Source organism: Hemitrygon akajei, chromosome 7 (assembly GCF_048418815.1).
Source record: "Hemitrygon akajei chromosome 7, sHemAka1.3, whole genome shotgun sequence".
In the NCBI taxonomy this organism is placed as follows: domain Eukaryota; kingdom Metazoa; phylum Chordata; class Chondrichthyes; order Myliobatiformes; family Dasyatidae; genus Hemitrygon; species Hemitrygon akajei.
Window position 1 is genome coordinate 14,409,979 of NC_133130.1, and position 26,118 is coordinate 14,436,096.

Sequence of the window (26,118 nt, forward strand, 5' to 3'; positions counted from 1 at the left end):
AAAACAAGCAGCAGCTGCAAAGGGAGAGACTGAACAACCAAAAGGCCCGACCACTAACCATAGCCACCACTTACTCGTGCCCACATTGCAGCAGAATATGTGGATCTCGGATCAGCTTCTACAGACAACTGAGGACCCCTCATAGACAACCCCTCAGGTGAATGTCATACTTGACTTGAGTGACCACACTACTACTATTACATGATGGGGTTCTTTCCAAACACACTTTAGTGAGTTGTCTGGGGTACCTGATGATAATATGACACTAACATAATCAACTTTACTGACACAACCTTCTTTTTCTTTCTTTTTAAATCTTTTTATTAATTTTAAACATGAATACAGAGAGTTTGAGAGTACATAATTAATAGGTTAAAGTATAAATACAAATAGATGATAATCCATATATAATAACCTCCCAAACTCATAGTAATTACGAAGAGTGGAGTAAATAAGAAAAAAAAACCTAACCAACGTGGGCCATTGTATTATGTCAAATATACACAGTAGCCTCAATAACTCCGTACCTCCATCCAAATAATTAAGGATAATAAAAGTAAGGTTTAGCTCATATGAAAATGTTGAATAAATGGTCTCCAAGTTTCTTCAAATTTAACTGAAGGGTCAAAAACAACACTTCTAATTTTTTCTAAACTCAAGCAAGAAATAGTTTGAGGAAACCACTGAAATATAGTTGGAGGATTAGTTTCTTTCCAGTTCAATAGGATAGATCTTCTAGCTATTAATATAACACATGCAATCACCTGCCGGGCTGAGGGGGATAAACAACTATTATCCACCATTGGTAAACCAAAAATTGCGGTAATAGGATGCGGTTGCAATTTGATATTCAGAACTGTTGAAATAGTACTGAAAATATCTTTCCAATAATTTTGCAAGCAGGGGCAAGACCAAAACATGTGGGTCAATGAAGCAACTTCAGAATGACATCTGTCACAGGTTGGATTAACATAAGAATAAAGTCGAGCAAGTTTATCCTTGGACATGTGACCCCTATGTACAACCTTAAATTGTATTAGGGCATGTTTAGCACAAATAGAAGAAGAATTAACTAATTGTAAAATTTTCTCCCCCTGCTCAGTGGGTATAAGACAATGAAGTTCTTTTTCCCATTCCTTCTTAACTTTTTTCTGATACTTCTGGCTGTATTTTCAAATCATATTATAAATGATGGCTACTAAACCCTTCTGGCAAGGATTCAGAGCTAAATTTTTTTCCGTAATGTTAATTGGACATAATTTCGGAAAAGACTGTAACATATTATTCAGGAAATTTCTAACTTGCAAGTATCTAAAAAATGAGTTTTAGGCAAATTATATTTATTAGATAGCTGTTCAAAGGACATAAAACTGTTGTCTAAAAATAGATCACGAAAACATGTTATACCTTTTGTTTTCCATAATACAAAGACTTGATCCATAAAAGAGGGCCAAAAAAAAAGTTAGATATAATAGGGCTTGATAAGATAAATTTATTCGAGCCAAAGAATTTACGAAATTGAAACCATATTCGTAACATATGTTTAACTATAGGATTAGTTATTTGTTTATTCAATTTAGATAAAGCAAAAGGAAGTGAAAATCCTAAAATTGAAAACAATGAAAAGTCTTGTACAGATTTACATTCCAAATTTACCCATTGTGGACAAGATGCTATAATCGATTCTTGTGTCCAAAATATTAAATATCGAATATTAACTGCACAATAGTAAAATCTCAGGTTTGACAAAGCCAAACCACCCTCCTTCTTAGGCTTCTGTAAATATTTTTTACTTAATCTAGGATTTTTATTCTGCCACACATACGAGGATATTTTAGAGTCAATAATATCAAAAAAAGATTTAGGAATAAACAACCTTCTAATTTCCATTTTTACACCATAAGACCTTAAGACATAAGAGCAGAATTAAGCCATTTGGCCCATTGAGTCTGGTCCACCATTCTATCATAGCTAATTTGTTATCCCTCTGAAACACATTCTCTTGCCTACTCCCTATAATATTTGATGCCCTTACTAATCAAGAACCTTATTCAGATTCAGATTCAGTTTATTGTCACTTAGAAACCATAAATGCAATGCAGTTAAAAAATGAGACAACATGCAAAACAGACTACACCAGAAAATCCACATAACGTTTGGCAATCCCCAATCCAGAGTCCGGAGACGCTGCTGTGTATTAATATCGCGCTACCATCTTAGCGTGTTCCCCGGAAAGGAGCACCAAATCCACCAGACAAAACAAGACCGAAAACTAAAGCTACAAGACCTGCACAAAACCACATAGTTACAACATGTAGTTACAACAGTGCAAACAATAGCATAATTGATAAAAAACAGACCATGGGCACAATAAAAATAGTCCAAAGATGTTAAAGGACTATAAGTTGAAAAGAAATCACCACACAGTTTCCACAAGTCCCCAGGGTCCCGACAGACTCGCCATCCCATGCCGGCGGCAGAAGGGAATCCCCCCCGCTATGGACTTCCACGGTACTGCCCGACTCAGCCTGGCAGACGCAGCACACAATTGAAGCTCCGTCGAACCCAGCCTCGCAGACGCAGCACACACTGAAAGCGACCTGACCGCAGCGGACTCCGAGCCGACGACCATCCCCTCCAGCACAGCTTCTCTGAGCACCATCCTCTGCCAAGCATATTAGGACGGCCCCGCCAACGGCCATCGGCAATGCGACCCCGAGGACCGGGGGCCTGTTCTTCCCAGCAGAGTCCCGGACCTCACAGCAGCAGCAGCAACAAAGAAGGTCTTCCTGGAGATTTCTTGATGTTCCTTTGTGCTCCCACGTCCGTTTTCAATCAATGATGATTGCGCACAGCACCCCACTTCACAAATAACAGATAATCATATAATTTTAAGTATACTCAATGATGGCCTCCACAATGTATTTCATAGATTCACCATACTCCTCCAGTGTTCTGAGGCTATGCCCTCTAGTCCTAGACTCCCCCTGTGGTGAACTACATATACCTGTCTGGACATGCCCCCCCCACTGACTGCTCCTGTGGCTCCTCCCACAGACCCCTGCATAAAGATGATTGGAGGCACTGCTCCTCCCTCAGTCTCCAGGATGTTGTTTGGTGGGCTCTTGCTGCTGACGGTGCTTTCTTCCAGCCAATAAAAGTCTACCTTGACTCACGTCTCTGACAGTTATTGATGGTGCATCACCCCCATAATAGGGAACATCCTTTCCACATCCACTCTGTCTAGACTTTTCATTACTTGATAGGTTTTAATGAGACCCCCCTTCATTCTTCTAAACTCCAGCAAGTACAGGCCCATTTAATGCTCCTCGTATATTATCCCTTAATTCCCAGAATCATTCTTGTGATCCTCCTCTGTACCCTCTCTAATTCTAGCACACCTTTTCTCAGATAAGGGGCCCAAAACTGCTCACGGTACTCCAAGTGCAGTCTGACCAACTCTCAGCTTTATAAAGTCTCAACATTGCATTCTTCCTTTTATATTTTAGCCAGCTCGAAATGATTAACAATTTTGCATTTGCTTTCCTCACCACCAACTCAATCTGTAAAGTAAACCTTTCAGGAATCTTACACAAGGACTCCCAAGTCCCTTTGCACTTCTGATTTCTGAATTTCCTCCCTGTTTAGAAAATACCCTATGCCTTTATTCCTTCCCCACACTATACTCCATCTTCCATTTCTTTGCCCATTCTCCTAATCTGTCTAGGTCCTTCTACAGATTCCCTTCTTCCTCAAAACTACCTGTCCTTCTGCTTAACTTGGTATTGTCCACAAACCTGGTTATAAAGCCATCAATTCTACCATCCAAGTCATTGACATACACTGTGAAAAGTTGAAGTCCCAATGCCAACCTCTGGTCTCCAGCAGCCCACCAGATTTTAGTTTTAAGTGGTTGTGAAATAATTCATTGTGGTATTTGAACTTGTGTTCGAGTAGATTCTCAGTCCAGGCCATCAGATTATTGAACCAGTATCTTTACCAGTGTGATATTGTAATCCATCTCAAAGGATTGCCAGTTAATGAGATGTTTTGGATTTTTATTGACAGGTCATAGTCTCAGGAAACACACACCATACAATCCTCAAGAGTCTGCATCCTGATACGCCTTACGATATTTCAGTGGTCCCCATGTACCGGGAAGGTGATGGGGCTCCAAAGTCCAGCAGTGGGAGAACATGTAAGTCCTCAGTAAGAAGAGCATTTAAATTATACAGTCTTAATTAGCTCCATAAGAATCAAAGCTGTTTTAATCCAAAGAACTCTGTCTCAACTTCTCATCTACATGGTAAAGCAGCCAGCAGGTTATTTAATCATTTATTTGTTGCTATTATTATCATTTTTTTTGTATTTGCACAGTTTGTCTTCTCTTGCACACTGGTTGCTTGTCAGTCTTTGTGTGTAGTTTTTCATTGATTCTATGATACTGCGTTCTACTGTGAATGCCCACAAGAAAATGAATCTCAGAGTAGCATATGGTGACATCTTGAAATGTGGTGATGATCTTGAAATTCAGTGACAAATTGGCAAGTATGACGTTGTGGCCATCTCTGAAACTTGGCTAAAGGATGGCTCCCTTTGGGAGTTGAATGTCATCAAAGGATATACGGTGTATCGGAAAGATAGGTTAGTAGACAGAGGGGTTGGTGTAGCCTTGTGTATAAGAAATAATATTAAATCATTAGAAAGGGATGACATAGGATCGGAAGGTGTAGGGTCTCTATGGGTTGAATTAAGAAATGGCAGGGTAAAAGGACCCTAATGTCAACTGTATACAGGCCACTAAACAGCATCCAGGATGTGGATTATAAGTTACAGTAGGAGATAGAAAAGGCGTGTCAGAAGGGCAATGACATGATAACCATTGGGGATTTTGGATTTTAACATGAAAATGAATTGGGAAAACCAGGCCAGTACCAGACCTCAAGAGAGAGAATTTATAGAATGCCTAAGGGATGGCTTTTTAGAACAGCTTGTTGTTGATCCCACTAGGGATTGGCTGTGGTGCAATGATCTGGAGGTGATAAGAGAGCTTAAGGTTAAGGAACCCTTAAGGAACAGTGATCACAGTATGATCAAGTTCACTTTGAAATTTGAGAAGGAGAAACTAAATTCCAATGTGTCAGTATTTCAGTGGAATAAAAGAAATTACAATGGCATGAGAGGAGAACTGGCCAAGGTTGACTGGAAAGAGACACTAGCAGGAAGGACAGCAGAGCAGCAATCGCTGGAGCTTCTGTGAGAAATGAGGAAAGTGCAAAACAGATATATTCCAAATAAGAAGAAATTTTTGAATGGAAGAAGGACACTACCATGGCTGACAAGTGAAGTCAGAGCCCAAAGTAAAAGCAAAAGAGAGGGCATACAAGGAAGCCAAAGCTGGTGGGAAGATAGGGGATTGGGAAGCTTTTAAAAACTTGCAGAAGGAAACTAAGAAGGTCATTAAGAAGGAAAAGATGAATTATGAAAAGAAACTGGTGACTAATATCAAAGAAGATACTAAAATCTTTTTTAAGTATATAAAGGGTAAAAGAGAGTTGAGGGCAGATATAGGACCGATATAAAATGCTGCTGGAGATACTGTAATGAGAGATGCAGAGATGGCAGAGGAACTGAATGAGAAGGTGCTCAGGAAGCTTAATGGTCTAAGGGTGGATAAATCTCCTGCACCTGATGGAATGCACTCTTGGGTTCTGAAGGAAGTAGCTGGAGAGATTGTGGAGGCATTAACAATGATATTCCAAGAATTGATAGATTCTAGCATTGTACTGGATGACAGGAGAATTGCAAATATTACTCTGCTATTTAAGAAGTGTGGAAGGCAGCAGAAAGGAAACTATAGACCAGTTATCCTGACATCGGTGGTTAAGAAGTTGTTGCAATCAATTGTTAGGGATGAGATTACAGAGTACCTGGAGGCACATGACAAGATAGGCCAAAACCAACATGATTTCCTGACAGGAAGATACTGCCTGACAAACCTACTGCAAATTTTTGAGGAAGTTACAAGCAGGGTAGACAAAGGAGATGCAGCAGATGTGGTGAACTTGGATTTTCAGAAGGCCTTTGACAAAGTGCCACACAGGAGGCCACTTAGCAAGATAAGAGCCTATGGAATTACAGGGGAGTTACGAGCATGGGTGGAACAGAGAGTGGGAATAAAGGGATCCCATTCTGGCTGGCTGCTGGTTACCAGTGGAGTTCCACAGGGGTCGGTGTTGGGACCGCTGCTTTTTACAATGCATGTCAATGATTGGACGATGGGATTAATGGATTTGTGACTAAATTTGCCGATGATACAAAGACAGGTGGAGGAGCGAATAGTGTTGAGGGAACAGAGAGCCTGCAGAGAGACTCAGGTATCTTAGGGGAATGGGCAAAGAAGTGGCAAATGAAATACAATGTTGGAAAGTGTATGGTCATGCATTTTGGTGGAAGAAATAAATGGGCAGACTATTATTTAGATGGGAAGAGAATTCAATATGCAGAGATGCAAAGGGACTTGGGAGTCCTTGTGCAGGATACCCAAAATGTTAACCACCAGGTAGAGTTGGCGGTGAAGAATGTTGGCATTCATTTTCAGAGGTATAGAATATAAGGGCAGGGATGTAATGTTGAGGCTCTATAGGGCACTTGTGAGACCACACTTGGAGTATTGTGTGTAGTATTGTGGGCTCCTTACTTTAGGAAGGATATACTGGCATTGGAGAGGGTTCAGAAGATTCATGAGAATGATTCCAGGAATGAAAGGGTTAAGTTACCATATGAGGAATACCTGGCAACTCTTGGGTTGTATTTCCTGGAGTTCAGGAGAATGAGGGGGTTCTCATAGAAACACTCCAAATGTTAAAAGACCTGAACAGATTAGATATGGCAAAGATATTTCCCATGTTTAGGTGAGTCTAGGACAAGAGGTCCCAACTTTAGGATTGAAGGATGTCCTTTTAGACCAGAGATACAGAGAAACTACTTTAGTCAGAGGGTGGTAAATCTGTGGAATTTGTTGCCACAAGCAGCTGTGGAGGCCAAGTCATTGGGTGCATTTAAGGCAGAGTTAGATAGGTTCTTGATTAGCCAGGACATCAAAGGGTATGGGGTGAAAGCAGGGGAGTGGTGACGACTGGAAGAATTGGATCAGCCATGATCGAATGGTGGAGCAGATTTGATGGGCTGAATGGTCTACTTCTTTTCCTATATTTTATGGTTATATATGTATCCTGATATGAAATTTACATTAAACTTTGATGCATAATCAAGGACCCTACCCACTCCCAACATTATCTTTTTTAACCCCATCCCATTATAGAAACATAGAAACCCTACAGCACAATACAGGCCCTTGGCCCATAATACTGTGCCGAACATGTACTTATTGTTGACATTACCTAGGGTTACCCATAGCACTCTATTTTTCTATGCTCCTTGTACCTATCCAGGAATCTCTCAATAAACCCTATCCTATCCACCTCCACCACTGTCGCTGGCAGCCCATTCCACGCACTCACCACTCTCTGAGTAAAATACTTACCCCTGACATTTCCTCTGTACCTATTCCCAAGCACCTTAAAACTGTGTCCTCTCGTGTTAGCCATTTCAGCCCTAGGAAAAAGCCTCTGACTATCCACACTATCAATGCCTCACATTATCATATACACCTCTATCAGATCACCGCTCATCCTTCGTCACTTCAAGGACAAAAGGCCAAGTTCACTCAACCTGTTTTCATAAGGCACGCTCCCCAATCCAGGCAACATCCTTGTAAATCTCCTCTGCACCCTTTCTATGGTTTCCACATCCTTCCTGTAGTGAGGTGACCAGAACTGAGTTCAGTACTCAAAGTGGGGTCTGGCCTGGGTCTTATATAGCTGCAACATTACCTCTTGGCTCTTAAATTCAATCCCAAGGTCGATGAAGGCCAATGCACCATACGCCTTCTTAACCACAGAGTCAACCTGCGTAGCAGCTTTGAGTGTCCTATGAACTTGGACTCCAAGATCTCTCTGATCCTCCACATTACCAAGAGTCTTACCATTAATACTATATTCTGCCATTATATTTGACCTACCACTATGAACCAAATGTTCATAAATCTTGCCTCTTGAGATCTTTTCCATCAACATACCAACCACTGAAGACTCACTGGTCTATAATTTCCTGGGCTATCCTACTCCCTTTCTTGAATAAGGGAATAAAATCTGCTAAACCTCCAATCCTCCGGAACCTCTTTCTTCCCCATTGATGAGGCAAAGATCATTGCCAGAGGCTCAGTAATCTCCTCCCTCATCTTCCACAGTAGTCTGGGGTACATCTCTATGTCTCGTCCGATCCCGGAGACTTAACCAACTTGATGTTTTCCAAAAATTCCAGCACATCCTCTTTCTTTATGTCTATATGCTCAAGCTTTTCAATCCACTGTAAGTAATCCCTACAATCACCAAGATCCTTTTCTGTAGTGAATATTGAAGCAAAGTATTCATTAAGTACCTCTGCTATCTCCTCTGGTTCCATACACACTTTTCCACTGTCACACTTGATTGGTCTTATTCTCTCAGGTATTGTCCTCTTGCTGTTTACATACTTGTAGAATGTCTTGGGGTTTTCTTTAATCCTGCTCGCCAAGGCCTTCTCATAGCCTCATCTGGCTCTCCTAATTTCATTCTTAAGCTCCTTCCTGCTAGCCTTATAATCTTATAGATTATAAGATTTACGTAGTTTTTTCAACTTTCTGTAAGCTTTTCTTTTCTTCTTGACTAGATTTACAACAGCCTTTGTACACCACAGTTTCTGTATCCTACCATCATTTCCACCTCATTTGAATGTACCTACGGAGAACTCCACGCAAATATCCCCTGAACATTTGCCACATTTCTGCCATACATTTCCCTGAGAACATCTGTTCCCAATTTATGCTTCCAAGTTCCAGCCTGATAGCTTCATTTTTCCCCATACACCAATTAAACGCTTTCCTAACTTGCTTGTTTCTATCCCTTTCCAAGTAAAGGAGATAGAATTGTGATCACTATCCAAAATGCTCTCCCACTGTGAGAGCTGACACCTGACCAGGTTCATTTCCTAATACCAGATCAAGTATAGCTTCTCCTCTTGCAGGCTTATGTACATATTGTGTCAGGAAACCTTCCTGAACACACCTAACTCCACCCTATCTAAACCCCTTGCCCTAGGGAGATGCCAATCAATATTGGGGAAATTAAAATCTCCCATAACAACCCTGTTATTATTACACCTTTCCAAATTCTGTCTCCCTATCTGCTCCTCGATGTCCCTGATACTATTGTTAAAGTCTGTCCCGAGCCTTATAGGCTCATCAGGCTAGTGCTTATGCTGGTTTCCGTGGCATGAAGCGACTGAGAGTACGAGACTTTCCCCTGGTTAGGACACCAGTCTATCGTGAGGTTAATCCCCAGCATTTTGCTGGTACCCATTTTCAGCTGGGTGGACTGGAGCAATGTGTGGTTAATTCCCTTGCTCAAGGACACAACACACTGCTTCGGCTGGGGTTCGAACTCACGACCATCAGATCGCTAGTCCAATGCCTTAACCACTTGGCCACGCACTATTAGGTGGTCTATAAAAAACACCCAGTAGAGTTATTGACTCCTCCTGTTTCAAATTTCCACCCAGAGAGACAATCCCTCTAAGACTTCCTCCTTTTCTGCAGCCGTGATACTATCTCTGATCAACAGTGCCATGCCCCCACCTCTTTTGCCTCCCTCCCTGTCCTTGCTGAAACATCTAAAGCCTGGCACACTAAGTAAGCATTCCTGTCCCTGAGCCATCCAAGTCTCTGTAATAGCCACAACCAAATAGCTCCAAGTCTGATCCATGCTCTAGGCTCATCTGGTTTGTTCATGATGCTTCTTGCATTAAAATAGACACACCTCAAACCATTGCTCTAAGCGTATCCTTTCTCTATCACCTGCCTATCCTCCCTCTCACTCTGTCTCCAAGCTTTCTCTATTTGTGAGCCAACCGCCCCTTCCTCTGGCTCTTCAGTTTGGTTCCCACCCCTCAACAATTCTAGTTTAAACTCTCCCCAGTAGCCTTAGCAAACCTCCCTGCCAGGATGTTGGTCCCCCTCGGATTCAAGTGCAACCGGTCCTTTTTGTTCAGGTCCTGCCTGCCCCAAAAGAGGTTCCCATCAGGCAGAAGATACAAAAGCCTGAAAGCACATACCACCTGGCTGAAGGACATCTTCTATCCCATTGTTATCAGAGTCTTGGACTGTCTCCTAGTTGAATAAAACAAAATTTTAACATTCTGACCTTATTGTCTGCCTGCACTGCACTTTCTCTGCAACCTTAACTCTTTGTTTTACATTCTGTTCTTAGATCATAGAAAAATACAGCACAGGAACATACCCTTTGTCCATCTAGTCCATGCCAAACCCTTTAAACTGCCTACTCCCATCGACCTGCCCTCCACAATACTACCATCCAAGTACCTATCCAAACTTCTCTGAAATGATGACATCAAGCTCGCATGCTCCTTTTGTGCTGGCAAATCGTTTTACACTCTCATGACCCTCTGAGTGAAGAAATTTCCCCTTGTGCTCCCTTTAAACTTTTCACCTTTCGCCCTTAACCAATACAAACACCAGTGTCAGGATGCTGTTAGTTGACTGTAGCTCAGCATTTAACACCATCAATCCTACAGTCTTCATCGATAAGCTACAGAACTTGAGCCTCTGTACCACCCTCTGCAACTGGATCCTCGACTTCCTAACTGGAAGACCACGGTCTGTGCAGATTGGTAATAATATCTTCTCCTTGCTGATGATCAGTACTGGTGCACCTCAGGGGTGTGTGCTTAGCCCACTGCTCTACTCTGTCTACACCCATGACTGTGTGGCTAAGCACAGCTGAAATGCCATCTACAAATTTGCTGATGATACAACCGTTGTTGGCAGAATCTCAGATGGAAATGAGAGGATGTACAGGAGTGAGATGTGTTAGCTAGTTGAGTGATGTTGCAGTAATAACCTTGCAATCAATATCAGTAGGACCAAAGAGCAGATTTTCAGAAATGGCAGGACAAGGGAACGTAAGCCAATCCTCATAAAGGGCTCAGAAGTGGAGAGAGTGCTGAATTTCAAGTTCTTGGGTGTCGAGATCTCTGAGCTGGCATAGCAGTGTAACCTTCAGCAGTATCATTGACCTGGGTTCAGTTCCTGATGCTATCTGTAACGAGTTTGTACATTCTCCCCGTGACCATGTGGATTTCATCTGGGTGCTCCAGTTTCCTCCCATGTCCCAAAAAAAAATTACCTACAGCTACTATCATGTGGGCCTGCGAAGCTAGCCCAGGAATAGTGAGACAATTATGGGCTGCCCTCAGCACATCCTCATCTATGTTGGTTGTTGATGCAAATTGCATGTTTCTCTACATGTTTTGATGTACCTGTGACATATAACCAAAATTTTTTTATCTTATCTTACCCTACCATATAACACTTTTGCTGAATTGATTTATCCTCCAAATATTCTTCAATCTGATGCGTCAATTAACTCTACACCAAGCGTTGTATTCGGAAGGTTTTGTTGGGATGGGGAGTGTGAATGCTGGCTTTGTTACATCTGTCACTCTGAATCTGCTGCTTTCCCTGAGAACGTAATGGAGTCTCTCCTTGTGTTCTATGCTCAGTAATCCGTGGGTCACCCGGTAACGTTCAAGTCTACAACCCATCACCGAACAGCCTGAACGTCCGCTGGACCAGCGCTCCAGGTCCCGTCCAGCAGTATAGGGTGGTTTACGCACCTCTGACTGGGACTCGACCCTCACAATACGTAAGTCACTGTACTCCAGCCTATATCAGTCCTGTAATAAAAACTTCCAACTGATTATCTTGTAGCCTTATGGAAAGCTTTGGCTAACTAAAGCCCATCTACACAAAACATAACATCTGGAGGAACTCAGCAGGTCAGGCAATATCTATGGAATTTAATAAACAGTTGACGTTTTGGGCTGAGATCCTTCAAGACTAGAAAGGAAAGGTAAAGAACTCTCCCCCCCCCCCCCTCACTTTCCAGTCCTGTTGGAGGATTTTGGCCAAACATCGAAGGTTTATTCATTTCTGTAGATGCTGCCTGACCTGCTGAGTTCCTTCTGCATTTTGTATGTTGTTCTGGATTTCTGGCATTGCAGAATCTCTTGAGGTTAAAACATAGTATCTGTCATCCACTGGCTCTTCTCTCACCCCTTTTCCTCACCTGCCCGTCACCTCTCTCAGTTGACTCTCCTCCTCCTCTTTTTCCCATGGTCTACTCTCCTCTTCTATCAGATTCCCTCTTCTACAGCCATTATTTTTTTCCATCTCTCGCCTCTCAGCTTCTCACTCCATTGCCCTGCCACCCACCTTCCCCCTCACCTGGTCTCACCCATCACCTGCTAGCTTGTACTCCTTCCCCTCCCCCCTTCTTACTCTGGCTTCTTCCCCCTTTCCATCCTGATGAAGGGTCTCAACCCAAAACGTCGTCTGTTTATTCCCCTCCATAGCTGCTGAGTGAAGGAACATAGCAGGTCAGTTCAGCACTGTACAGGTAATGGAGGGAAAAAGCCTGTTGGAGAGCACTCTGGAGTTATTTAAATATAGCAGATATTAATTCAAGCAGGAAGTAGTCTTCAGTTTTTACTGTAAATTGCAAGCAGTAAATTGAAGTTTCAACCACAGGCTGGCCAACAAAAAAAGGGTACCATATACCATAGTAGTGTAGCGGTTACTGTGACGCTGTTAGAGCTTGGGGGACTGGAGTTCGTAGTTCAATTCCGGCATCCTCTGTAAGCAAGTTCATACATTCTTTACTGTGTGCACGTTGGCTTCTGTTGAGTGTTCCGGTTTTCTTCACAGTCCCAAGACGTATTGGTTAGTGGGTTAAACGGTGATTGCAAATTGTCCTGTGATTTGGCTAGGGGTTAGTGGCCAGAATGGCTCGGAAGGCTGGGAAGACCTGTTCCGCACTGTATCTCGGAATCAAAAAAATATCTTGAACGTGCTGACGTGGATGCGTTTTTCTGTCGAGCAGATGGTGGTACCAGGGAATGCCAACAACGTGCTTCTGGAACGCCTGCAGCCAGACACGCCATACTCCGTGAACGTGGTGGCCCTGTACGCCGACGGGGAAGGAGGCCAGCTTACCAGCGACGGCCGAACATGTAGGTTGAGTACCAGTGATAGAATGTGTGAGTGTGCGGGTCTGCACTAACGTGCAAACATCAGGAATCTGGTTTATTATTACTGACATGCAGTACTGTGCAAAACTCTATCTATAGCTCGGGTGCCGCAGACCTGCACAGTACTGTATTTGTCAATGTGGCGTTTGTGAATCTGATGGGAGCAGAGGATATTGGGAATAGTGAGGATGGAGCACCACAGAAGGAGTGTGGGACAGGTGGCAGAGCAGTGCCACGGGCAGGAGGTGGTGCTGGTGTAGACTCTCCCATCCCTGGGACTCTAGGCAAGGTCACTTGATTCCAAATAATTGGTTTATTGATTATTACAGAATGTCTTTCTGATGCTTTCTGCTTCCTCCCCTCTCCCTTCCCTTTTCCAAACTATGATTCCCCTCTCCCTGCCCCCATCCCACTCTCAGTCCACAACAGACCCATATCAGAAACAAGTTTATCATCACTCACATAGATCATGAATTTTTATATATATATGTGTGTGAGTGCCTAAGACTTTTGATTTGTATCACAAGATCTGTTGTTTTACAGCAGCAGGACGGTAGAATATGTAAAGTACCAGTCTACCTGCCTTTAAGGACATAGAGATGTTTACAGAAAGGTGCCAGAAAAGGGCCAGTAACATCATGAAGGATCCCACCCACCCTGCTCATGGGCTGTTTGCCCAACTCCCATCAGGGAGGAGGCTGCGTAGCATCTATGCCAGGACCACTAGACTCAAAAACAGTTACTTTCCCTAAGCTATCAGACTGATCAACACCCCCACCCATTAACTCACCCCACCACCACTCAATAAATAAATTTATATATTTTTTGTGTTTTTCTTTGTGCTGCATCGGGATCCGGGGTTACAATCGTTTTGTTCTCTTTTACTTTTGTGTACTGAAGAGTGACAATAAGCAATCCTCAATATGGAATCTTAAAATATTGCTATAAATTACAATAAGATATAGAGAAAGCAAATAAATAGCGCGCAAAGAGAGAAAAAAAATAGTGAGGAAGTGTTCATGGGTTCATTGTCCATTCAGAAATTGAATGGCAGAGGGGAACAAGCTGTTCCAGAAACATTAAACGTGGGTCTTCAGGCTCCTGTACCTCCTCCCTGATGGTAGCACTGAAAAGGGCATGTCCTGGGTGATAGGGGTCCTTAATGATGGATGTCGCCTTTTTGAAGCATCACCTATTAACGATGTACTCACTAGTGGGGAGACTAGTGACCATGACGGATCAGGCTGAGTTTACAACCCTCTGCAGCTTTTCCCAGCCCTGTGCGGTGGCCCCTCCATACCAGACAGTGATGCAACGAGTCAAAGTGCTCCCCACAGTCCATCTGTAGAAACTTGCCAGCGTCTGGTGACATAACAAAATAAGTTAGCACATTCCTGCAATATTGCATCTATTATTTTCATGTTTTCATTTCTCCCAGTGTAATCATTAGAAAGGAGTGAATCCTCGCTTGGTGAGGAGAAGATGGAGGCATATTATAGATGTATACAAGTACATCTGCACCTTCTCCCCCACCAGTTTGGTGCCAGATTTAATAGAATCACGGCTGACTAGATTACAGCCTCGATTCCTCTCATACATTGAAAGACTGTTCTTGCACCGCCCTTTTATAAAAGACCGATCCTGATTCACAAATCCTGGAGAGAAAAAAAGACATTAATGACCAGTATATCCAGGTATGATTCAGGAGAAACACACACTCAACATGCTGGAGGGACTCAGCAAGCCAGGCAGCATCTATGGAGGAGAGTAAACAGTTGATGATTTGGACCAAGACCCATCATCAGGACTGGAAAGGAAGGGTGCAGAAGCCAGAATAAGAATGTGTCGGGGAGGGGAAGGAGTACAAACTGGCAGGTGATAGGTGAGACCCAGGTGAGGGGGAAGGGAGGTGGTTAGGAGACGGGTGATGAAGCAAGAAGCTAGATGCTGATAGGTGGAAGAGGTAAAGGGCTGAAGAAGAAGGTATCTAATTGGAGAGGAGAGTGGACCATGGGAGAATAAAGAGGGGCACCAGGCAGAGGTGGTGGGCAGGAGAGGAGAAGAGAAGGTGCGAGAGGGAACCAGAATGGGGTATGGAAAAAGAGAGATGGGAAAGCAAATGATAATTTATCAGAAGTTCGAGAAATCGATGTTCATGCCTTTAGGTTGGGTGTATGGAACTAAGTAGATAGGAGATGTTTCGAGGGCTATCAACTAAAGATGGGTAGATCGAACAAGCTGACTGGGCAACAATGTCCTCTCCCTCCCCTCAACTTCTTATTCTGGCTTTTGCCCTCTTCCTTTCCAGTCCTGATGAAGGGTGGCCAAAAATGTTGACTGTTTATTTCCCTTCATAAATTCTGCCTGACCTGCTGAGTTCCAACAGAGTTTTGTGTGTGTGTTGCTTGAGATCTTTAGAATATCTTTGTGTTTAGGAACCAGGTGAAACTTTTCAACTGAAAGTAATTCTAATTCAAGCAAGGGATATTCTCTTTGGAGTGAAGGGGGAGAGGCAACTTGACAGCAATATATAAGATTATGGGAGTCATAGAAAGATAGAAAGCCTACAGCACAATCCAGGCCCTTCGGCCCACAAAGCTGTGCCAAACCTGTCCTTCCCTTAGAAATTACCCAGGGTTACCCATAGCCCTCTATTTTTCTAAGTCATTTTTGGAAAGGAGAGCCAACAACTTTTTCCCAGGGCGGCACTGGCCGAACCCAGAGGACATTGTTTGAGGTGAGTGGAGGAAAGTTTAGGGGAGATGACACAGGTAGTTTTCTTGACAGGGAGTGGTGGTTGCTGGGGGTCATGGTACAGCTGAACACATTGAACATCGAACCAATACAGCACAATACAGGCCATTTGGCCCACAATGTTGTGCCAACCTTTTAACCTACTCTAACATCAATCTAACCCTTCCCCCTCATATAACCCTCCATTTCAACTCATCCATATTCCTATCTAACAGTTTCTTAAATGTCCCTAATGCAGGTACCTCTACCATACATCCACCACTCTCTGTTTAAAAAAGAACTTACCTCTGATGTCCCTCCTATACTCTCCTCCAATCACCTTAAAATTATGCTCCCTCATTTGTACTCTTGGAAAAAGTCTCTGACTGTCCAATCTATCTATGCCTCTTATCATCTTTTGGTTGGTTATCCACCATATCCAATGATGACTGAAAGGACCTATGGGGGAGAGATTTTAAAGTTGAAGATCTGTGGTATCATCTTGTACACTTCTATCAACTCACCTCTCACCCTCTAATTATGTAGATTTGGGACGTTAGAGACATTTAAGAGACTCAGATAGGCACATGGGTAAAAGAAAAAAAGGTGAGGCTGTGAGCTATGTGGCAGGGGAAGGGTCTGATTAATTATAGAGTAGCTTTATATAGATCAGCATAACAATGCAGGCCAAACGGTTCTGTACTGTTCTATGTTCTTTGTTCTACTTGCTAAGAGTTTTAAAAGATTCACTTGTTGTTCAGACCAAACATTACAATGGGGAAGAAATGTGGTCTATGTGTCTTTAGCCATGGAACGATTGTTGGTGCCAGATGGGGTAGTTTGAGTATCTCAGAAACTATTGATCTCCTGGGATTTTTACACAAAACAGTCTCTGGAGTTTATATAAAATATAGTGAAAAACAGAAAGAAAAATAGCCAGTGAGTGGCTATTAAGTGGGAAAAAATGCCTTGTTAATGAGAGAGGTCAGAGGAGAATGGCCAGTCTGATTGAAGTTGACAGGAAGGTGAGAGTAACTCAAACAACCACGCATTACCACAGCGGTGTGCAGAGGAGCATCTCTGAATACACATCACATCGAACTTTGAAGTGGATGGGCTACAGCAGCAGAAGACCATGAGCTTACAGCAATGCACTGAGTGGCCACTTTGTTACGCACAGGAGGCATCTAAATAAAATAGGCACAGAGTGTACAATTTCCCCATTCCTCCCTTCACTTTCAATAAAGACAGTACGTTTCTACTTCTGCCCAGTGACCAACAGAACAAATAAAAGATTCAAAGTACGTTTATTATCAAAGTAGGTCTACAGTATACAACCCTGAGATCTGTCTTCCCACAGACAGCCATGAAAGAAAGAAACACTGTGAAACCAGTTCAAAGAGAACATCTCACACCCAACGCGCGAGAGAAAGAACAAATCTTGCAAACGGCAAAAAGCGAGCGAATAACCCACAGGATATTAAACATCAGGCCGCAGCGTACTTCAGACAGACTAGGAATATCCAGTTCGGCCCAGTTCATTTTAGTGCTGTCATACGTTAGCTGCAGAGCCAATCTGCCCCCATCAAAAATCACACAAAATAGCAATAAAAGAAGGAGTCACCAGAAAAACATGGTAACATGAACCGCACAGTCCTCTAAAAATGAGTCCAGTCCACAAACCGAGCAGATTAAGCCTTGCCCAAGACCTAAAAATCCGGCACCTTCCTCCAGCAGCAGCGAGGGAGAGGGAGACCGGTCAAACACAGGCAGAAAATCAATCTCTCTTGGAGCTAAGAGAGAGATTAGTACAGACACAGCAAGAGCTTTCTCTGCGTCCTACCTGCACTCATAATATCTTGGAGCAAGTGATTGTTTTACATCTGCTGAGGAGGTCTCTTCTCCTCTATCTATGTGGTGAGGCAGGCCAACTGTACTCTCCCATGTCTCCAACGAGGTGCCAAATGCCTGATGGTGCAGTTAGTATTGGCGAGCTCAGGAATAATATTCCTATCACGTTCTGAATCTGTCTAGGTATGTGGTAAATATATCTGAGTTGTTAGTTTATTTAAAATGAGGGGTCTCACAGCCTGGGAGGATTTTCATGGTAATGTTATGCTGTTTGTGCTTCTCACAGCCCTGGTAAAAGAGCCAATGTAATCAAAGGCCCCGCCAACCCTGGACATACTCTCTACTCCCCTCTCCCATCAGATAGAAGATACAAAAGCCTAAAAGCACGTACCACCAGGCTCATGGACAGCTTCTACCCCACTGTTACAAGACTCTTGAATGGTCTAATAACAGGGGGTAATGGTCTGAAGCAATTACAAAGAAGGCATGACAGTGGCTATATCTCATTAAGAGTTTGAGAACTGGTATGTCACCAAAGACACTTGCATCTTTCTACAAATGTACCATTCTGACTGGTTGTATCACCATCTGGAATGGAGGGGCCACTGCACAGGATCAGCAGATAGTTGTAATGTCAGCCAGCCCCATCTCAGGCACTGGGCTCCCCAGCATCAGCATATTTTCAGAAGGTGATGCCTCAAAAAGGGGTTATCCACAATTAAGGACCCCCATCAACCAGGACTTGCCCTCTTCTCATTGCTACCATCAAGGAGAAGGTACAAAAGCCTGAAGAGACACACTCGACATTTCAGAAACATCTTCTTCCCTTCCGCTATCAGGTTTCTTAATGAGCAATGAACCCATGAAAAGTACCGCAGTATATTTGTTCCTCTCTTTGTGCTACTTGCTTAATTTGTGGGTGTGTAGCTGTGTAGGTCTAGGGAAGACAATCAGACAATCTCTGGCTCCATTAGTTTATGAGATTGAGATGCAAAACCTCCTGATTGTGTGGATGCTGTGTGATGTGTTACCCTGTTACAGATCAGTGCCATGAATTAACAGATAGTACACCATATGCAATTAAGTGATTTAGCTTCATAATTTTTAATTTGACTAAAGGGTTAGTAAAGTAAAATTAAAAGAAAAGGGCCCATTTTAATGACACAGTCTAATGTGCAAGTTGGAGCTCACAGTTTCCCTTCTGCTGGTCCTTCATCGATTTCTCCAGGCTTCATCAACTCCCGGCCTCACTCCGAGTCCACTCCTTCCCGGTGTCTACGACCTCTCCATTCTGGCATCTTCTCTCTCCACCTTCCACCAAACAAAAGACCCAGATCACCTCAGTCGCAGGCACACAATAAGAGAAAAACACTCCCTTCATTGGACAGCGCACATTCTAAGCCCCCGTTATCTCTAGCCATAACCCAAAGTCCAATCCTGGTGTAAAAGGCAGCGATATAGCTCCCCAAAGTGGCAGAGGCCATACTCTGTTGATAAAAACTGGGACACCTCAGTTCTCAACTCTGCCACGATCTCCTCTACCACTCCCCGAGGCAGGCTATCTGTGGACACTTCACTGCAGGGAACAACTACCGAGGAGTGTACCCTGCTGGCGGATAACACTGCATGCCCATAATTCACTTACCCTAACTACGTCTTTGGAATGTGGGAGGATCTGGAAGAAAGCCATGGCATCGTGAGGAGAACCTGCAAGCTCTTTACAGGCAGCAGTGGGAATTGAACCCGAGTTATTGATCACTGTCAAGTGCAGTAAACCAATTGTGCTAACCACTACACACCATGCTGACATCCCCCCATATGTCCTCAGTGGTAGAGATTATTTTGTATGGATGGCGTCCAAAATGGTTTTTCACTGTACACAGTGCATGAGACAATAATATAATAAATCTGAAATAATAAACCAATATTCTTCAACCCCTTGGTCAATATATTGTCACATCATGGAAAAAGCATCATCCAGTGCGGTTATTATACAAAAGACACCCTGATGTGATGATAGTTAGGAATTGAATCTTCATGGGCCAAAGAAATATGTTTCACTCAGACAGGGATGTGGATGTTAATACATAGAACTCAAAACTCAACGGCATAGCACAATGGATATTGACGACTTCTTCTGGTGAACACATTTCACCCCTTCCTCTATTTCCCTCTCTGACCTTTCACTTCTTCTCACCTACCTATTACATCCCCCTGGGTCCCCTCCTCCTTCTCTTCCTCCTGTTGTCCACTCTCCTCTCCTATCAGATTCCTTCCTCTCCTGCCATTAAGCTTTCTCAGCCACCTGGCTTCACCTATCACCTTCCACCTAGCATCTTTCCCCTTCCCCCACCTTCTCATGTCTTAAATACCTCTGATGTATCTGCCTTGGGAGTGTGATCCATTGACTACATCTCTCTCAGTGTAAAAGGATTACCTCTGACATCCCACCATCCTGGACTTACCTACAATCAGCTTGAAGTTAAGTCCCCCTTGTGTAAGCCATTTCAGCCCCAGGGAAGAGTCTCTGGCTGTCCACTCCGTCAATGCCATTTCCAAGAGATGATGAAGCAGGCTGAGATTTATTGGGAGCCGCACCATTACCTGTGGACATTGAAAATTCAACCCGTGATGCTTTTATGTTTGCAAAGAAACTATCCAGCCTGACTGCATCTTCCAGACCTAATTCCTACTTAATATGCAACATATTTCTCCGATGAGTTAGCATTCTTCAACATGGTTTATTTTGCATAACGTCCCTGTGTGAGAGCACCTACACATTTTCATTTGCTGTGAACCAGAGGGGGCTCACGAGAATGATTCTGGGAATGAAAAAGTTAGCGTATGAGAAGCGTTTGATAACTCTGACCCTGTATCTGCTGGAGTTTAGAATAATGATGAAGGATCTCATTGAAACCTGCTGGGTATTGAAAAGCCTAGATAGAGTGGATGTGGAGATGATGTTTCCTATAGTGGGGGAGTCTAGGACCAGAGGGCCCAGATAGAGTGGATGTGGAGAGGATGTTTCCGATAGTGGGTGAGTCTCGGACCAGAGGGCACAGATAGAGTGGATGTGGAGAGGATGTTTCCGATAGTGGGTGAGTCGAGGACCAGAAGGCATAGCCTCAGAATAGAGGGATGTCCTCTTAGAATAGAGATGAAATGGAATTTCTTTAGCCAGAGGGTAGTGGGTCTGTGGAATTCATTGTCACGGACAGTCGTGCTGGCCAAGGCAATGGGTATATTTAGAGCAGAGGTTAGTCAGGGCATCAGAAGTTACAGAGAGAGCACAGGAGAATGGAGTTGAAGGGGATAAAAGATGGAACGGTGGACAGACTCGATAGTCCCAATGGTCTAATTCTGCTTTGATGTATTCTGGATATATTTATTTCTCTGCAGTGAGCCGGAGTGGGCCACGAAACATGAGGGTGTACGATGCGACCACCAACACTCTGAGTGTGAGCTGGGACCACGCGGAAGGGCCGGTCCAACAGTACAGGATTGTATACGCTCCAACAGTCGGAGACCCAATTGAGGAGTTTGTAAGTATCATCTTTCATCTGGCATATAGCCTCAATTGTAAATAAAAATTTGTCTGCTTAAATTCCATTGTTTGGATGTCCGCAGAAGCACGGCTCTATGAGTTTCTGGGAGTCCACTGGGGAAGCTGGAAAGTGTGTGTGTGTGTGTGTGTGTGTGTGTGTGTGTGTGTGTGTGTGTGTGTGTGTGTGTGTGTGTGTGTGTGTGTGTGTGTGTGTGTGTGTGTGTGTGTGTGTGTGTGTGTGTGTGTGTGTGTGTGTGTGTGTGTGTGTGTGTGTGTGTGTGTGTGTGTGTGTGTGTGTGTGTGTGTGTGTGTGTGTGTGTGTGTGTGTGTGTGTGTGTGTTATATATATATACACACACACATATAGTGGAGGAATGGAGTTGTTTCGCTGTGATTTAGGCAGAGTGGAATGCTCCATGTTCCAAGCCTTCCACAGTAATGCTCCCCAACTCTTCCTGTGCTACTTTGACAATGCATCCATGCTGAGCTCATCAACTTTGCCTTGCCGTTAAATTCACTTGGTCCATTTCTGACACCTCGCTTCCCTTTCTCAATCTCTATCTCCACCTCTGTCTACCGATATCTTTTATAAACCTACTGACTGCACAGCTATCTGGACTCTTCCCACCTTTTCTCCTGTAAAAATGTTATTCCTTTTTCTCAGTTCCTTTATCTCCACTGCATCTGTTGCTAGGATGAGATTTTTTATCCCAGAACATCAGAGATGCCTCCTTCAAAGAACAGATTTCCACTATTGATGCTGTCTTCCATTTCCCAGACATTCACCCTCATCCCATTTTACTGCCACCTCAACAGGGATAGAGTTCCTCTTGTCCTCACCTACCACCCCATAACCTTCCTCATCCAGTACAACATTCTCAAAGAAATTCATAAAATCATGAGGGTTATGGATGAGGTGAATGGTCATAGTGTATTCCCCAGGATTGGGGAGTCAAAATTGAGTGAGCACAGGTACCTGATAAGAGGGGAGAGATTTGAAAGGGTGCTGAGAGGTAGTTTCTTTATACAGAGGGTGATGAGTACTTGGAACAAGCTGCTGGAGGAAGAGTTTGAGGCAGTTACAATTGCACATTTAAGAGGCATTTGAATAGATATATGGAGAGCAGGGGCTTGTAGAGTTCTGGGCAGAAGTGGGCAACTGGAACTTGCAATGGGTGGCATGGTAAATTGAGCTGGATAGCACGTTTCTGTGCTGTGTTCTGTAGCTCGATGACTGACTGTGTTAGGGGTAAGATGCTGGCATAGACTTATGTTTATATACTTACAGACAGAAAATGGAGATAATTAAAAACTGGGTCCACATTTGAGTGCTGTGAGGCAGTGAACAGTAGGATATTATTGGGATCAGTATATGGGCTATATCTATTCTCAGTCTATACTATTGATTATTAAGGGGAAGTTAAGGTAATACACTGATGTTTGCTGCCATTATAAAGTTAGGTGGCAACTAACACTGTGAGGGGAACTTGGAGGAGCTTCACCGGTCATATTAACAGGCTAAGGGAAAGGGCAAGGACATGACAGATGGAATATAACATGTTCAAGGTCAAGGACAGCTTCTATCCTGTTATCAGAGACTTGAACTGACTTCTTATAGATGAGTCAATCTCTAAGCTCAGTTTACCTCAACCATATAACCATATAACAATCACAGCATGGAAACAGGCCATTCCAGCCCTCCTAGTCCATGCCGAACTCTTAATCTCAGCTAGTCCCACCTACCCGCACTCAGCCCATAACCCTCCACTCCTTTCCTGTCCATATACCTATCCAATTTTACCTTAAATGACACAACTGAACTGGCCTCTACTACTTCTACAGGAAGCTCATTCCACACAGCTATCACTCTCTGAGTAAAGAAATACCCCCTCGTGTTTCCCTTAAACTTTTGCCCCCTAACTCTCAAATCATGTCCTCTCGTTTGAATCTCCCCTACTCTCAATGGAAACAGCCTATTCACGTCAACTCTATCTATCCCTCTCAAAATTTTAAATACCTCGATCAAATCCCCCCTCAACCTTCTAAGCTGATCTCTGTATATACTTCCAGCTGTCTGAGTAAAGCAGCCAACTTAAACAAAGACCCAATCCACCTTGAACATCGTCTCTTCTCCCCCATTCCCATCGGGCAGGGAAAATAAAACCCTGACAGCATGATCACTAGGCTCAAGGACAGCTTCTATCCTGCTGTTACAAGAGTATTGATGTCCTCTAGTATGATAAGATGGACTCTTTTACCCTGTAATATCCTTGCACCTTATTATTTGCTTGCAGTGCATGGTATTAGACCATAAGGTTTTTAGATATAGGAGCAGAATTAGGCCATTTGGCCCATCAAGTTGCTCCACCATTTCATCATGGCTGATCCAATTTTCCTCTCAACCCCAATCTCCTGCCCTCTCCCTGTATCCCTTCATGCTGTGACCAATCGAGAATCTATCAACCTCTGCCTTGAATGTACATAAAGACTTGGCCTGTAGCAACAAATTCTACAGACATACCACTCTCTGGCTAAAGAAATTCCTTCTCATCTCCATTCTAAAAGGACGCCTCACAATTCTGAGGCTGTGTCCTCTGTTCCTACACTCTTCCAACAAAAGAAACATCCTTTCCACATCTACCCTATCAAGACCTTTCACCATTTGATAGGTTTCATTGAGGTCACCCCTCATTCTTCTGGATTCAAGTGAATACAGGCCCAGAACCATCAAATGCACTTCATATGACAACCCATCAAACCCAGAATCATGTTCATGAACCTCCTTTGAACCCTCTCCAGTTTCAACACATCCTTTCTAAGATAAGAGGCCCAAAACCTGCTCATAGTACTCCAAGTGAGGCCTCACCAGTGCTTTAAAAGTCTCAACATTACATCCTTGCTTTTATATTCTAGTCCTCTTCAAATGAATGCTAACATTGCATTTGCCTTCCTCACCACAGATTCAACTTGCAAATTGACCTCTACAGAATCCTGCACAAGGACCCCCAAGACCTTTTGCACCTCAGTTGTTTTGTATTTTCTCTCCATTTAGAGAATAGTCAAACCTTTCATTTCTTCTACCAAAGTGCATGACCATCCACTGTGTTCCATCTGCCATTTCATTGCCCATTTTCCTAAACTGTCTAAGTCCTTCTGTAACCTCTCTACTTCCTCAAAACTACCTTTCTTTCCACCCATTTTCATTTTGTTTGCAAACTTTGCAACAAAGCCACTAATTCTGTCATCCAAATCATTGACATATAACACTAGTTACTGGCAGGCAGTCAGAAAAGGCTCCCTTCATTCCCACTTTTTGTCGCCTGCCAATGAGCCTCTGTATTTGTCTAAGTTGTGACTCTGATCTGCTTTGTTGTTTGTTAAAGAAAAGTCTTGCTCTCTTTTTGTTCCAGACCTATGTTCCTGGGAGAAGAAACAACGTGATCCTACACCCTCTCATGCCTGACACTCCTTACAGAATCAATGTGGTGGCCATGTACGATGATGGGGATGGTGGACAGCTGACAGGAGATGGCAGGACAGGTGAGCACCTTCTATTTAATGGTGCAGAACCAGAACCGGTTTATCATCGGTGACATATGCCATGACTTTGTTATTGCGTTGCAGCAGTACAGTTCCAAGACGTAAAATTCAACTTAAGTTTCAGGAATGTATCAATAGTATGGGAAAGGAATCATGAGGCAAATGTTCATGGACCGTTTTGAAATCTGATGGCTGAGGGGAAGAAACTATTCTTGGATCTTTCAGTGTGGGTCTTTGGGCTTTTGTACCTTTCCCCTAATAAGAGGTCACCTCCCAGGTGCTGAGTAACAGATGCTGCTTTCTTGATCACCACTTCCTGAAGATGTTCTCGATGGAGAAGAGCGTTGTTCCTGCGATGGAGCTGGCTGAGTCTAACAGCCTCTTCAGCCTCTTTTGACCATGCGTATTGGATTCTCCACGCCAGCCGGTGATGCAACCACTCAGAATGCTCTTCATGGTACATCTTTAGCAATTTAAAAGAGAAGAAGGCATATCCTGGGTTGTGTGGGTCCTTAATCGATCCCAGTTTCTTGAGGCATCAGCTTTTGAAGCTGACCTTGACGGTGTGGAAGCCGGTGCCCACGTTGGAGGTGGCTGAGCTTGTAACCCACTGCTGCTTTTTCCGATCCTGTGCAGTGGTCCTCCATCCCAGGCGATGATATCTATATATCATATGCCCACTGTATGTCTATAGAAATTCACAAGACTCTCTGACGGCATAACAGATCTACTCAATCTCCTAACAAAGTAGAGCCACTTCTTCGTGATTGAGTCCGGGATAGATTCTCTGATCTACCTTGCAGTTTTGCTTCTAATCCTCTGATCAAGAGAAATGAATGATAGGTCTTTGTCAGGTTATTAGGTTATAAACTGTGGGGGAGTCGAAGTCCAGAGGACACAGCCGCAGAAAGGAGAGAGTTGAATCTGTAGAATTTGTTGCAACGGATGGCTGTGGAGGCCAAGTTGTTATTTATATTTAAGGCAGAGATTGATAGGTTCGAGATTAGTCAGAGCATGGAGGGAGGTGCTTGACAAAGTAGTCCCTCAATTTATGCCAGATAAACAGTATATATATCGTGGATAAACTGTCTTCCTCTTTGGTTCTACTGATATTTCAATGTATTCCTTACTTTTGTGGCTTGACAATTAGAATGAGATAACATATGATAATCAGGCTTATTGCCACTGATATATGTAATGAGGTTTCTTGTTTTGCAGCAAAAACAGTACAATGTATGAAATAT

The 26,118-nt window shown here is 43.3% G+C and overlaps 1 protein-coding gene across 3 annotated transcripts in view; it reads left to right on the forward strand.

Annotated features, from left to right (window-relative positions):
* The window catches only part of col12a1a (collagen, type XII, alpha 1a), a 367,155-nt gene that overhangs the window by 184,490 nt on the left and 156,547 nt on the right, over positions 1-26,118 (forward strand). For all 3 annotated transcript variants that reach the window (XM_073050421.1, XM_073050420.1, XM_073050422.1), the window contains 5 exons: positions 4,069-4,198; positions 11,680-11,822; positions 13,059-13,188; positions 21,190-21,332; positions 24,745-24,874. In XM_073050421.1, coding sequence (XP_072906522.1) covers positions 4,069-4,198; positions 11,680-11,822; positions 13,059-13,188; positions 21,190-21,332; positions 24,745-24,874 — 676 coding nt within the window. The remainder of the gene's footprint in view (positions 1-4,068; positions 4,199-11,679; positions 11,823-13,058; positions 13,189-21,189; positions 21,333-24,744; positions 24,875-26,118) is intronic.